The following is a 15,854-nucleotide window of genomic DNA, read 5'->3' on the forward strand; positions in this document are numbered from 1 at the left end:
GAACATCTCACGGCAGTGGTGAATGAGATGCAATCGCAATTCGATGTGGGAGACCAAGTACTCCCGAGGCGGCCACTACCAGCCCCGCCTTTCACGGACCGCCCTCCGCCGCTGAGTACAAGTCCGTTCCCTCTGTTCACTTTCACCCCGACTCCTTCAGTGAGACCTTCCCTTCCCGCTGCGTCGTACCACCCACAGACAGCGCCATTTACCTTCGCAACACACGCCTCATTACCACAAACCCTAGGGCCCTTTACATCTGCTGCAGGCCCATTCTCCCTTCCACTGTCGGGTTTCTCGGACTCTGTGGGGGTATCCACCACAGTTTCTAGGCACCACGCCGACTCAGCCTTTGGCCGTACTCCGGAGCGCACACAGCTGCGACGTCCACCTACGGTGAATCCCTTGTCTTGTTGGGGCCCACCCAATGCACGCCCTCAGTTTGGGCAACCAAATTCGGATTCGCATCCCCACACAAGGGTAAAAATGGATCCCCCTCGATTTGACGGAACAGAGGTGAATAACTGGATCCGTGGGGTTCAATTCTACTTCGATCATATGGGAACCCCAGAGGCGCAACGCCTCCACTACGTTATTATGTTATTTGAGCCCGTGGTGGCAGATTGGATCTGGAATTATTGTGCTAGCAACGAGTATGTCACTTGGTATGAGTTCCTGGATGACGTTCGCCGCCGCTTCGACCCTCAATGCTACACGAGGCATGTGGGACTCCTGAAGAAACTCGTCCAAACGGGTACGGTTTATGATTACCAGCTGGCCTTTGAAAAATTGCAAAATAACGCTGTTGGGGTGCCTGATCATGTTCTTCTGGATTTGTATGTGGCGGGTCTGAAGCAACCCTTGCAAGACGAGGTGTTGTTACACCAGCCAGCCACATTGGCAAGTGCTTTCGCCCTGGCTGCTCAGCTAGCTGCCTGTCGGCCGGACCTCAGCCCCGCACCCCAGGTTGCGCAGCGCCGCCCTTGGCCCCCGCGTGACTCGCACCCAGTTGGTTCAGCGCCACCAGTAGCGACCCCAAGCCAGGCATCGCCGGCTGTTTCGGGACGCCCAGGGCAGCACGTGCCCCGTTCAGAGGGCTCCAAGACACCTATCATTCGGCTTTCGGCGGCTCAGAAGGCGGAACGCTCTCGTCTGGGCCTCTGCTACTATTGTCCGAAAAAGTGGGTGACTGGACACGTATGCAAGCATCGATTCCTCGCCTACATGGGAGTCGAGGATAACGAGGATGACCCGCTTGAAGATAATGCTGAGGGATTTTCTAATGAAGTTATTGCGGCGGATCTGTCACATCTTCACTCGATGGACGGCACGAGGAGATCGAAATCTCTGACCTTGGCGGGCACGATCGAAATCTCCACCCCCGCATGGCCGAGAAGCTCCACCTTCCGCTCACAGCGGTGAAGCCGTTTCGAGTATATGTTGGGAATGGGGAATCATTGTTGTGTTCCCACATCTCCAGGGCCACCGAGTTGATCATGCAGGGCACGGAGTTTCTTATTGACCTCCACATTTTGCCGATTCATGGCCCAGAGGTGATATTGGGTATGGAATGGCTCGAGTCGTTGGGGCGTGTGACTACTGATTTTGTCAAGAAATCAATGGAATTTACTAGAGGCAATGAGTTGGTGGTTCTCACGAGCGCAAACCCTGGCCCGCGTCAGATCTCTCTCCGGTCCTTGACATCTTTTGTGTCCCGGGTGTCATTGTTCGAAATGTACGAGGTAGTCCAGCTGCCTCCGTCAGCTGACCCTGCCGCGAATGATGCAGTTTTCCCTCCCGATTTACCTCCACAAATCCGCGATGTGCTACAAGAACATGCAACAGTTTTTAGTGTTCCGGTTGGCCTTCCACCGGCCCGCCAGTTTGACCATCGCATCCACCTTCTGCCGAATTCCAAGCCAGTGAATGTTCGTCCGTACCGCTACCCATATTTTCAGAAGAATGAAATTGAGAGACAGGTCCGGGACATGTTGGAACAGGGGGTGATTCAGCGCAGTCACAGCCCTTTCTCATCACCGGTTCTCTTAGTTCGCAAAAAGGATGGTACCTTCCGCTTCTGCATCGACTACCGTGCCTTGAACAAGGCCACCGTTCCGGATCATTTTCCGATTCCAACTGCGGACGAGTTATTTGATAAGTTGGGTGCAGCCCGGTTTTTCACAAAATTAGATCTCCGTTCGGGCTATAATCAGATCAGGATGCACGAGGCGGACACCTACAAAACCGCTTTTCGCACTCATGACGGTCACTTTGAATTCTTGGTGATGCCGTTCGGACTTACCAACGCGCCATCCACCTTCCAATCGGCGATGAATTGTATTTTCCAACAGTGGCTGCGGAGGTTTGTTATTGTATTTTTCGACGACATCCTCGTCTACAGCCCCACTTTGGAAACCCACGCCTCTCACCTAGCTCAGGTATTGGCGATTCTGGATAAACAACAATTTTTTGTTAAGATGTCCAAATGCATATTTTGCTGCACTACAGTGGATTATTTAGGACACTTGATTTCGGAGGGAGTTATTAAGGCCGACCCGGCAAAGCTTGATGCCATGGTAGCGTGGCCGGTTCCGACTACAGTCAAACAACTTCGGGGCTTCTTGGGGTTGACGGGATACTATCGCCGCTTCATTGCACAATACGCCGTCATCGCTGCCCCCCTGACGGATTTACTAAAGAAGGATTCTTTCTGCTGGACCCAGGCCGCTTTGGACAGTTTTGAGGCACTTAAACGTGCTATGACGGCAGCCCCCGTCTTGCGTTTACCGGATTTCTCTAAGACATTTTATTTGGAGACTGACGCGTCGGATTTCGGCATTGGAGCGGTGCTTATGCAAGATGGCCACCCAATCGCTTTTTTCAGTAAGAAATTGGGTCCCAGGAAAAGGAGTGCATCCACATACCATAAGGAGCTTTATGCTATTGTCGAGGCCGTACAAAAGTGGCGCCAGTATTTGTTGGGTCGCGAGTTCGTGATTCGCAGCGACCAAAAGAGCCTTAGGGAGCTTCTGCAGCAGGTTGCGGATGCGCTTTCGCGCCGCGATGAGGAGGCAGTGGCCGACGGGGAGTTGCTGATGAGTGTCGCCCAGCCGGGGCCCGACATTCTGACCTTGCTGCGTAAGGAAACAGCGGCTGCCCCGGACTTACAGGAGCTGCAGCGAGCGATTGTGGCGGGTACAGCGGCACCAAAATTTGCTTTCTCGGACGGGCTGATTTATTGTGGGCGACGGATATTCGTGAGCAAGGATTCACCTCTGCGTGAGGCCCTTTTACATGAGCACCATAGCACTCCGCAAGCAGGTCACCCGGGTTTTGAGAGAACCCTTCGGAGGCTCTCGGCTCATTTCTGCTGGAGTGGCATGCGCCGTGACGTTAAACAATTTGTTGCATCGTGTGTGGAGTGCCAAACGACCAAATATTCTACGCAGAAACCCGCCGGGTTGCTACAGCCGTTACCTATTCCCTCCCAGGTTTGGGAAGATGTCTCTATGGATTTTATCGTGGGATTACCGCCCTCGCGGGGCTACACTACTATCATGGTGACGGTGGACCGTCTTTCGAAATATGCTCATTTTGCTCCACTTCCTGCTCGCTTCGATGCTATGCAGGTGGCACGTTTGTTCATTGAGACAGTGGTCAAGCATCATGGTTTTCCGTTGACTTTGGTTTCAGATAGAGACCCTATTTTCCTTAGTGACGCTTGGAAGAACATGCTCGAGCTAAGTTGGACGAAGCTTCACTATTCCACCGCCTACCACCCGCAATCGGATGGTCAGACCGAGGTTCGCAACAGAGGATTGGAGCAATACTTGCGGGTGTTCGCAGGGGACCGACCATCGAAATGGGCGAATTTTTTACCGTGGGCGGAGTTGGCCCTGAATTGCTACCATCACGAGGGTTTGGGAATGTCTCCGTTCAAGGCTCTCTATGGTCGCGAACCACCTCCTTTGGTGGCTGTTCAGCCGACGGCGGGGCGAATCCGGACAGAGCCGGCTGTGGCAGATTTAATACAGCAGCGTGGCGCTCTTCTGGTGTACTTGCGCAAAAATTTAGAGAGGGCGCAGCAGCGGATGCGGGACACCGCGAATCAGCACCGCAGAGATGTTCAGTTTGAGGTGGGAGATAGAGTTCTCCTCAAGTTACAACTGTATCGTCAACACTCGGTAGCTCGCCCTCTGTCGGCTAAGCTAGCCAAGCGTTTCTATGGGCCTTTTGTCATCACCGAAAAAATTGGGTCTGTGGCATATCGTCTTGCATTGCCGCCGGGTGCAAGGATTCATAACGTATTTCATGTGTCTCTACTTCGTCCTTTCGTCGAGGGGGGTTCGGCAACCTCTGACTCTGTTTTACCGGAGGAATTTCTGGGAGCTCGGCCGGTTGGAAAGCCGATAAGGGTGTTGGATCGTCGAGTCGCTCTCCACGATGGGAAAGCGGTGGAACAGGTATTGGTGGAGTGGTCGGGGGACCCTTCAGTCGCGCCTTCTTGGGAGCCATTGGACACTATTCGGTCCCGTTTTGCCCACCTCCTTGAGGACAAGGAGTTTCTTATCCGGGGGGGAGTTGATACAAGCACGGTGAGTAGCACATCAAGAGAGACGGCTAAAGGGCAGGAGGAAGCGCACCGAGAGTCAGACGAGGGTGAGGAGGATGCAAGCGCTGAGGAGTCAGAGGGGTCAAGCTCAAGGGAATCGTCGCCGGAACTTCCGAAGCGGATATCAAGACGTCCGGCGAAGTTGGATGATTACGTTTAACGTTTCCTTATTAATTGTTATTGCTTAAGACTTTCATTAATATTTTTGCAAACTATTAAAATAATTGCCTTTTAGAGTCGAGCGTAATTATAAGCTCCGTTTCGGGTTTTCTTGTTGGTTCTTTCCCGGAATTGATCGAGTCGAACCAAACCTAGGGTCCTTAGATATATATAGGGGTTCTGTACATTGAAATCATTATCAATATATCAGAATTTACCTTTTTTTTATCGTCCCTTTACTTTCTCCGCAAGTTACATAAACTACAACGCGAAAACCCTAGCGGTCGGCGGCTGCTCGACGGAGGAAGACTCCGCGAACGATCCTCCCCCTCTGGTCTTCTCGTCGCCGGCGCACAGATACGGAACCTCTCCGTATCAATCGACATGAGGCTCGGCCTCGTGTATGCAGGAACAGGGCAAATTTATATTGCTCCGACCGAGGTTCTTCAGTGTCAGGCTAGGCAGAACAATGGAACAAGGCCGCCAAGCAAGCCTGACGAGTGTTTTGGGCCGGATATACATTTTGATTCACTGATGGCGTTAGATTTGAATAGTGGGAGAATTGTGTGGGCTAGGCAACTCGGAGGTTATGATGTTTTCTACTTCACATGTTTGGTTCCCAATAACCCAGATTGTCCAACTGGCCCCAACTTGGATGCCGACTTCGGAGAGGCTCCGATGCAGCTCACCGTTGTCTCCAATGGAAGATTGCGCGACGCTGTTGTTGCGGTACAGAAAAGTGGCTTTGCTTGGGCTCTAGATCGCGACAATGGTGACATATGTAAGTCTTTAATTATATTTGTGTTGATGAATGGTAAATTGATGTAAAAAGATAAGTGAAACTATTATAGTCTTATGGGCTACTACACTTATCACCTATTGACTTTAAGATGGAACCTCGTTCTATCAAGATGATGACCATATTTGTAATTTTTGCTCATGTTTATGAATACACAGAGAGCGGGCCCCGGAGGACTAGAAGGAGGAGGGGTATGGGGTGCAGGCAGCTAGTGATGGATTGCGCGTGTATACGAACATACTGAATTCCAACAATGAGCCCTTCACTCTGAAGCCATCTACCCGAAACACCACTGCTGGGGAAATCCTATGGACCACGGCTAACCCAAGCAACGAAACTGCCCATGGGCCATTCACCATTGTCAATGAAGTCCTGTTTGCAGGGTCGATGGCGCCAACTGGCTCCGTCTACGCAATGGATGCAAGGACAGGGGCTATAATTTGGACATTCGAGACGGGAGCCACCGTGTATGGAGGAGCGTCGTCTAGCTACGGGTGCATCTTCATCGGGCCTGGCTATTCAATAGGCCTCGCGAGGTTCCACCCCACTTGGACCAGCGGCAAGTATCTCTTTGCCTTGTGCATTCCCTAAAGAATCAGAATTAGATAATAAAAAATAAAAAGGAAACAGAATGCTCAAAATCTGTGAGGCAGCCCAAAGTTCCCCCAAACACTTCACTAGGAAATGGAACTGTTTTATTTCTAGTGAAGTAGTTTGAGGAAACTTCAGTCACCAATCACAATGTACTAGAATGTTGTAATAATAGTAATGCAAAGGCTTCTTGTTGCCTATATTTATACATATAGAGGGACTAACACCGTACCAAGAATCAAACATGTGAAGCTTTTTCTTTGCCCTAATTAAAATGGCAGTTTCTGAACCTGGTCACAAACATGGGTCAAATTATATGATTTAACAATCTATTTGAATTAGAATCCTTGATCCCTCAGTTTTCTAGCTCTGTCGCCAACTATTTCCATGTGTTCATCAAACTCAACATCATACACACTCTGATGCAAGCTTTACTAGTGTGATGCATGATAATAAATGAGACTAGTAAACCTATCAACTACGTACATTATCCAGCTGCATCATGAAATTATAAAAACTACTTTACAAATAAAAATGTGAGTTTATATAGTAGGATTACTAATTTTTAATTGAATTTTGTAAAATAATGGGCTATTTTGACCCATTAATTAATTTTCTCAATAGTAATAGAAAATTGTGAGCAAGGATCTGTCGAAGGGAAAGGGGGTCCTCTTTTCAGTTGAATTAAGGCGCCCCTTGCTAAAATGTGAACAACGAAAGAAAAGAAACTTAAATATGGCAAAATATCTCTACATTGGATCGTGAAAACTAATAGAAACGAAATAATCCACGGTGAGATTAATTATAATTGTTGTTCCTAATTAGTTCCAGCATATTTATAATTCATCTTTTATCTTCTTTTTTTTGAGTTGGGGTGATACTTGGACAATAAGCTTTAATTAAGGCTTTAAAGCTTGTGGTATATCTACGAAAATACAATATGAGATTTTTACATATTCAAATAATTTCAAATCGGTGGGATGAAATAATTAAGTCAGCCATTCCAAAAAAGTACATTTGTTATAGAATGCACTACTACTCATTACTGTCATTAAAAGGAATTTAATCTTACCATTATTTATGTACTGGTAAGTTTCTCCCCTTTTTAAATTCTAGTAATGTGAGTACTAATTTGTTTATACAGAGTATCCAGTAAATAAGTAGTGAGAGTCTGAACCTGGTCGAGAAAGTAGCCCATATACAAAAAAGGGTATCACCTTTTCCATTATCCATGGAATCAAAAGACATGCTCCATTTCTTACAGTTTCACCTGGCATCTTTTCTTTTAGTCCAACATGGAAAACACTTCAAATAAATTTCAAGTTTAGATAATTAATGATGTGATTTATGGTGTAAAATATTCGGGCCGGGCTGGACTGCCAGCACAGTACTACCGACCCAAAACGGTTATCATCTACTCCCTCCGTTCCATAGTAATAGAGACGTTTCTTTTCGGCATGAAGATTAAGAAAAATTGTGTTAGGTGAGTTAAGTAAATGGATAATAAAGTGGAAAATGAAAAAGGTAGAGAGGTGAAGAGAGAATAAAGTAGGTGTGAAGAAATGGGTTGACTTTTACTAAAAAAAGAAAATGAATTTATTTCTATGGAACGTACCAAAATGGCAAAATGACTCTATTACTATGGAACAGAGGGAGTACAAATTTACATGCAAAGTCACCATGTACCAAGAACAGTTCAACAAAGGAATTTGGGCGTGGGATTTACATCGAAAATAAAGCCTGAAAGAACATTTTAGAGATGAAAAAATTAAGCCCAGATCAACTAACTACAAATTTAAGTTGGTCATATTGAAATCCTAGAAAGAAAGTTGTAATCAAAATTACCAACTCATGTAGCAATCATTCAATTTCTTTACATGAATGCAGATTGATGTGGTTTTCTTGATATCTGACGCCTCATGATTCTAAAGCATAAGCTAGCAAAAATGGCCCTTCACTTAAGCCTATGGTTGGTGCATCCTGATCCTTAAAGGACTTGACCACGTAGTTTTAGAGATGAATCCTTAGATAGGTCCACTTCTCAACCTAGAAAACAAGGTGAATGCATGGGAGATATTGAACCTGGTTAAGAATGTAGGTTATGTTATGCCATGGAATCATTTTCACAACTGAATCTGCTTAATTGATCCTATCATCCTTTCCAACTTACTTTCACCAAAACTAAATCATATTCCGAGGAATGATACCCTGATGCACCAAGTGTTTGATTTTATCATAAACACATTTTGCAGCATTTGATGATATTACAAGTTGGGAGATGCAAGGAATTGTAATATTCTGACCTTTTGTGATTCCAACCAAATATGCTCTGGACCTTCTGGGTAATTCTGTCTGATATGCATGGTTTACACTTCCATCAAAGACTCCTCCACTCCTCTGCTCCATCGCAACTATATATAGAGGTATCAGTTTGTGTTCAGTCATCAAACAAGTGGAAAGTACTCATCAGTTTTCCCCTAGAGTTCCCTTCAACGCTTCATTGCATGGTTTCTTGAGAAAGGTTGGGCACTGAAGTGTTTGGGGGAACTCCGGGGGCGATCTGATATCAGGAATGAAGAGGGGATACCTGAAAAGGGTGGGTCATCTTAGGAAAAAAGAAAGAAAACACTGCAATTCAAGCCAGATGCATCAGCATAGTAAGAATGCCAGTGTCCGAATAGATTCAGCTTCAAACAACTGATAAATATCAGGTCTCGACCAGAGTCCTCCCAGTCGCTTCATTGAGTATTTTCTGGGATGAGTAATGCTCGCTGAAGTGTTTGGGGGAACTCCTGTGGAGATCTGATACAAGATAGCAGAGAATTAGCATTATACGTTGTCGCGCCCCAAGGTGCACGAAAGTCAGGTATTCAGCTTGTGAGTTTACATTAACTGCATTTGACTGTTGCACAGTTTCTCACTGTCTAAATGGGATCACATATATAATCCACCCTTTCCAGCTCATCTACCAAGCAACTTGAGCAGAAAGATTGGGAGCAGAAAGAAGGTAACCACAAACGTGAGTCGTGACATTTGCAAAAATGGTTCAAGTCCCTTGTCATGGTCAAATCTATTCTTAAGTCCAACAGACAAATCACAAATAGATCACTCAGGTAAAAAAGTCAGTTGAAGAACTATGGGAAGCTATTAAATGCAAAATGTGTATCATGTTATGCAAACGGTGAAACATGAGAAAACAATACCAAAGGAAAGGAGTCAACATGCCATCTTTATAACCAAACTCAAAATTAAGATATGTAGAAAGCAAGCACCTAAAAATGTCTATGATTGCTCTTACTTCATAGACACTTATTATAATGAGAGAAATCCAAGAAATAAATATGGATTATCTCATTGTATGAATTTGTCCAGTTTGCAGCAAAGGTTACTTTAAAAAAAATATGGATTTCTGGAAAAATGCTAGTATTTCATACGGTCCAAGATATAGGGAAAAGCAGTAACTACTCAGTATCATATGTTGAGCTGAATCTTCAAATAGAGGTAAAACAAAGTAATTGCATGGAACTAACAAATTATTAACACATAATTAACTAAGTGCAGCTCTTACCTGCAATTTTTTTGAGGAAGACATGGATCTATCAATTTTGGTTCGTTATTTGCCATTAGATTGAGCCAGCTTGTGAACTCTTGGTGATGAAATCAGTTTCCCACTAATGGAAGATGGCAGAGAATTGCTTTCAGTTGCATCTTGTCCAAACCTTGGGGAGACTAGAGCTCTCACCTTGACTGGGGCGATGCAGTTTTTTCCTCCACTAATTTACAAGTTGGAGTGTTAAACGTTTGCTCCGAGGGTATAGGGGCTGTAGATCTTACAGGCTTCCTTTAATGTCTTCTGGTTTTGCTTACATAATTTTCTTGAATACATATTTCACCTATGGTTTCTTCAATACATATTTCTTCTTATACAGAGGTACTATTACATATACCTCACCCAAAATACACATAACATAGACAGTGCAGAGTTTAAGATTCTTTCAAATAGAGGAAACAACAGCTGATGCATCTTGTTTGTAGAATAACAATTAAGAGAAATGATCATACATAGGAACATTACTTTACACATAGATGTCTCACAAATGATAGTTGTGATTGAAACCAAAGAAAAAGTATAGATTGAAAATACAAATTGAAACTTACAGGATGCTCTCTTAAACTAGACTTAGATCCTTTTTCACCAAAAGTAATGCCCTTGATCCATTTTCCAGGAGACTTCCCCATCTTGAGGAGGCTAACATCCTACAAAACCTGTACTAATTCAAAAATTTGAAAATTTCATAACCAACACCATCATCAGATTGAGCTATAAACCATGTAATTCATTGATTACGCATTCACACGGAACAGAACGGAACGAAGCCATAATAAATTGCATCCTATTGTACATAAGTCCCACAACCAGGATGTAGAAAATGAAGGTTTAGCAAAAGCAAAACTGATTACGGAGGCCACCATCAGAGAACATAATAAACAAAGCATGATCTGATCATCACCACAAATATTTGAAAAGAATATTAAACAGTTCAAATATTGCATAACCACTTATTGCCAGAAAATCCCTAACTAACAAACAATAGCTTCAATCTGCTTTAGTAACATGTCTACTGAGAGAGATCCCAAGATTTTACATCTACAAAGTACAAATAAACATGTTGATGAAACATTTCCACATACATACAGCCGACAAAAAATGTTCTCCTTTAATCATACAAGCACCCACCAAATAAAACCAAAAAGGAAGTGGGGAAAGTCTCCCACCAAAAGTGTACATGTAGAATCAAGCTACATTCACGATTGCCTAAGCGGATCACCTCCCCCACATCATACCTCATTTACTACCCCATCAATAAAATAATGTCATGTGTTTATTCTTTAAATTGAAAAATCTCCTACATCATTTGCTAAAAAATAAAATAATAATAATAGTGCCATGTGTATATTTATTAAAATATAAAATTAAGGATTAAAATTTTCATTAAATACTAATATATCTTCTACTATACCAATATAATATTTCCATGTCAAAAATACAAATAAAAAGAAAATAAAAACAATACTTTAAATATTAAACCCTAAAATCATTTATTTATCATTCACGTCTAAAAACCAAACGCCTAAATCCTTTGAACTTTACGGCGCATCAAAACATAAAAATTGTAAAATGCGAAGAAAAAATCTCCAACCCAAAAAAAAAAAAAAAAAAAAAAAAAAAATCTCCAACCCCAACAAACAATAAATTTAAAATTGTGCATAAGTCGTTGATTAATTAGTTACTTTCAATAGTCAGTATTATTAAAAAAACATAGGACTAATACTTAAAATTAGAAGGAAAAACATGATCGTCAAGTGAGGAGAGATGGAGTTGTGACTTTTGTTAATATTATATTAGTATTAGACTTTTATCATCTTCTTCCTCAAATTTACTACGGCAGCCGTTGTTATTTTGCTATTTTCTCTGCAAATTCAAATATCAGCCCCTCCTATCATTCAGCTTAAAGAATAAACACATGGCATTATTCTATTGGTGGGGTAGCAAATGGGGTGATTCGCTCCGGACTATTGCTGGTAAGCAATTTAACTATAGAATTTGTAATTTTAACATCAAACTTGCAAAATATCCGAGCTAAACACAATAAATAATTGCTACAAATTACCATATAAATTGATCTTCAACTCACCTCAAATAGAAATACACTACCATAAACTACCGCAAAACCCATACATATTATGAATAATGAGACTATCAAATTATTTGGGCCGGGTTAGCTCTTTACCAAATTATTACGGGCCTTGACCCAAAATCAATTGCGTACATTTATTTATTTTTCGACCAAATAAATTGAAGTTCAACTATATTTGATGTGAATAGGGTTACATAAAGTACCTAATTACGTACTAGTATTTGTTAAATTTCGGATTAGAAAAAACTACTCGTAATTTATAAGTCTAGGATTAAAACATCAATAAAAGTACACAGCCATTGATTTGAGAGAACATGTTTGATCAACTAAATTCTGTTTTATCGTCAAATAATGGACATGCGTTACATATGATTAGAACTTGCAATTAATTCAAAGAATGGGTATTAGGTTGCTCTTTCCTAACTCGAACACTGCGTAGGAGCGATAGATTAATTAAGATCTAATCGTGAAATTACTTCCGACTAAGTTGTGTTTTAATGCACTAACTACAAAGTAGGTGATACGTACCAAACAAGAGAACTCATCCCAAAAACTAGTCTGTTAGGAGAGAGAGCACATTTAATCTATATACTCCCATTTAGTCTATATACTCCACGTCAGTTGTTCTCACAACCAGTGACGAAGCCAGAATTTTACTATTGGGGGGTCCAAATAAAAAATTCAAATAATAAAATGAAACTTAAATAATATTACATAATATAAATATAATATTGTAAAAACATAGTTCCATACAATGATATTATAACACTCCTCTTCTACTTTTCATCTTCTGAAACCGCTGCATAATAGCTTCATTAGTTACGTTAACAAACACATCCTTCTCAATATAAGGAACTAAGCAATCATTCAATAGCTGGTCTCCCATACGATTCCGTAGAGAAGTCTTAACGAGCTTCATTGCTGAAAAAGCTCTTTCTACTGAAGCAGTGGCAACGGGTAAGAGCAATGACAGCTTAATTAACAAATAAACCAACGGAAAATTCTCATGTTTCCTTGTAGAAACCATATTCTGAGCAAGACCTGCAATTCCCGTTACTTTTGAAAACCTTTCATCTGTGCGCACATCAAAAATAAAGTTATCAAGCTGACTTTCAAGCTCATACAAAGTAACTTCTGAAAATTCAGATGGATAATACTTGGCAAGACGAAGCAGCTTCTCTGAATCAAATGCAGAAAATGAGTCTCTAGGATCAAAACATGTCATACACAGAAGTAAATCTGTGTTGACTTCATTAAAACGGTGATTCAACTCTTGAGCTTGCATATCAATGACTGAACAAAACAACTCAACTCGATAATGGTGGAGATTTTTTATTTTCTCAATTTTACGCCTTCCTCTTCCTCTAACTACACAATCATCTTCCATATCAAGCACATCAATCTCATTTGTTCTACAAAACTTTGTAACTTCAGTAAGTAAAACCTCTCAACCTTTTTCCCTCATTACTTGTAAATGTGTTTTTGCTACTTTGACAAGATTCATAGCATTAACAATGTCTTGATCCTTCTTTTGTAGAACTTGAGAGAGATCATGTGTAATTCCCAAGAGTTTCCTCATAAGATGCAACACAAAGATAAACTCAAAATGATTTAGAATTTCTTGCACATCCAAAGCTTCAGCCCTATGTGCATCCTCATAACCATTCTCCCCAACATACTCAAGGACATCATTAATAGAAGAAAATAAATGCATCAAGTTGATGAGAGTACCATAATGCGAACTCCAATGAGTATCTCCGGGTCGTGTCAATGACTTCTCTTGATTTAATCCTCTTCCGGTATTAATTTCATCACTTGCAATCCCTTCAACAACCTTCGCTCTTTGACTCTCTCGTAGCACATCTCTGCGCTTACATGAACTTCCAACAATATTACACAAACGGGTGACAGAATTAAAAAAAGACCCAATACTTGTATGTTTTTTAGCAACAGCAACAATTGTGAGTTGAAGCTGATGTGCAAAACAATGCACATAATAAGCACTAGGATTTCTCTTAAGAATCAAACTTTTCAACCCATTGAATTCTCCTCTCATGTTGCTTGCACCATCATATCCTTGACCTCTCAAACTTGATACACTTAAACCATGAGTCGATAACAAAGAATCAAGTGCCTTCTCAAGTGTAGTTGCAACCGTATCACTGACATGCACGATACCAAGAAGACGTTCATTGAGACATCCATTCTTATCCACATATCGTACCGCAACACCCATTTGTTCTTTGACGGACACATCTCGGCACTCATCGACTAATATGGAGAAAGAGTTGTCTCCTATACCATCTACAATAAGTTTTGTTGTCTCAACAGAAGCTGCATTAATGATGTCTTTCTGAATATCCGATGATGTCAGTTTGAGGTTTGCAGGAGCATTTTTCAGTACAACATTATCTATCTCTTCACTGCAAGAAGCAACAACTTTCAAAGCTCAAGAAAGTTACCTTGATTCAAGGATTCATCGTACTCATCATTTCCTCGAAAGGGTAATCCTTGCTTGATAAGATAGCGAAGACACAAAACAGTTGCACCTAATCTGCGACGGTACTCAAGCTTAGATTTTGTTGATTGTTTAGATATACACACTTCGATGTGTTGGGCTTGATTCATCAAATCTCGACATGCTAATCTACACTTATTATGATCACTTGTATGATCCCCGACATGATCTCTCAACCTTTCTTTCTTGCGCCAGGCTGTAAATCCTCCAGATACAAAAGCGTCCTGTCCATTTCCATGGAGTCTAGAGAAGAGATAACAATATAAACAATATGCTGCATCCTTTGTAATACTATACTCCAACCAATCTTTGAATTCATCAAACCAATGCGCGACAAATTTACGTTGTCGCTTTCCATCAGTTCTTGGAGGAAAATCATGTTCGCGCGGTTGACATGGACCTTTAAGTAAGTAAGCTCTACGCACCCGTTCTATTGAGTTTGACGGATATCTCATTATATCAGGTCGTTTCCCTGGATCACTTGGAATATTTTCTGGATCAGCTTCAAGTTTATCTTCATTCAATGACTCTTGAGGTTGAAGAAGTGTAGGTCCATTAACTGACGAAGATGAAGCAGCAACACTAGGGGAAAGTTTCTTAAAATATCGATCCATTTTCAATTTTCAACAAATACCTGCATTCAAAAGCTTTTGACGATAAGCAAATACATCTATTTTATGGAGTAAACTTAAAATTAGGGAAATCAATTTGCAAATGTATGAACTAACCAAAGCTTGTCGACAGAATATGCAATGTAAAGGAGAATTCCTAAAATAAGTATTCCAAAATTAATTATCATACTAGAAAGGAAAACATTCAAGCTTGGAATTTACCTGTGAAATACAGCCTCTTGGTCACTTGCTGTTGTGGTGAGTCTGAATTCTGAAACTCCAATTAGCGCCATTACTCACGTAGGTCAATAGATAGATGTGGAATAGTGGTTGGGCCTATTTTTTCGGCCAACAGAATAGTGTTAGGGCCTGATTTTTTTTTTGTTGCTGGGCCTCTTCAATTGTCCCCATGGTATGGACTAGGAATTAATTAAAATAGATATTTTTTATTTATTAAAATTAATAATTATGAAATTACCAAAATAACCCTGTTATTTTTCACAATTGTTGAGGGGCCCCTGGCCCCCCAGGCCCTAACGTCCCTTCGTCCCTGCTCACAACCAATGTGGGAATTGAGCCCGTAACAGTAGGAGTAAATAAATTTATATTGCCAGCTGCGTTTCATTTGTGGGTTATATACATGGAAAATTTATTTCCAAGGAAAAATCGTTCATATTTTTATCCTTGAAAGCAAACGGATAGTGGTGGTACTGGTACATTATCAACACCTCTATTTTTTAGAAAGAAAACCTCACATTAATTTACTACTGGGTGTTCGGTTGTCAAGATTAAATCTTATGATTAAATATGTATCATGTTTGGTTCATAAGATTGAACCTTTCAACTTAATCCTAGATGGATAGTC

General features: G+C 41.6%; 1 protein-coding gene and 1 long non-coding RNA gene across 7 annotated transcripts; both read right to left on the reverse strand.

The window, feature by feature from the left end:
* Positions 1-5,545: 5,545 nt before the first annotated feature.
* Positions 5,546-10,837, reverse strand: LOC121798116. 6 transcript variants are annotated; one of them, XR_006050010.1, is made up of 5 exons: positions 9,049-10,837; positions 8,749-8,963; positions 8,465-8,572; positions 7,339-7,431; positions 5,546-6,157 (listed from the first exon to the last, which is right to left on the reverse strand). It is a non-coding gene; the product is annotated as an uncharacterized LOC121798116 (long non-coding RNA). The 6 variants fall into 6 exon arrangements; XR_006050011.1 differs by lacking the exons at positions 5,546-6,157; positions 7,339-7,431 and adding an exon at positions 7,734-8,243 and having other exon boundaries at positions 9,049-9,231; positions 9,730-10,837; XR_006050009.1 differs by lacking the exon at positions 7,339-7,431.
* A 2,470-nt stretch (positions 10,838-13,307) lies between these two features.
* LOC121800550 (zinc finger MYM-type protein 1-like) lies at positions 13,308-14,992 on the reverse strand. The gene is made up of 2 exons (XM_042200102.1): positions 14,556-14,992; positions 13,308-14,283 (listed from the first exon to the last, which is right to left on the reverse strand). Exons 1-2 carry the CDS (start codon positions 14,990-14,992, stop codon positions 13,308-13,310), a joined length of 1,413 nt encoding a protein of 470 aa, XP_042056036.1.
* Positions 14,993-15,854: the final 862 nt, after the last annotated feature.

This window comes from Salvia splendens, chromosome 4, assembly GCF_004379255.2.
Source record: "Salvia splendens isolate huo1 chromosome 4, SspV2, whole genome shotgun sequence".
Classification (NCBI taxonomy): Eukaryota; Viridiplantae; Streptophyta; class Magnoliopsida; order Lamiales; family Lamiaceae; genus Salvia; species Salvia splendens.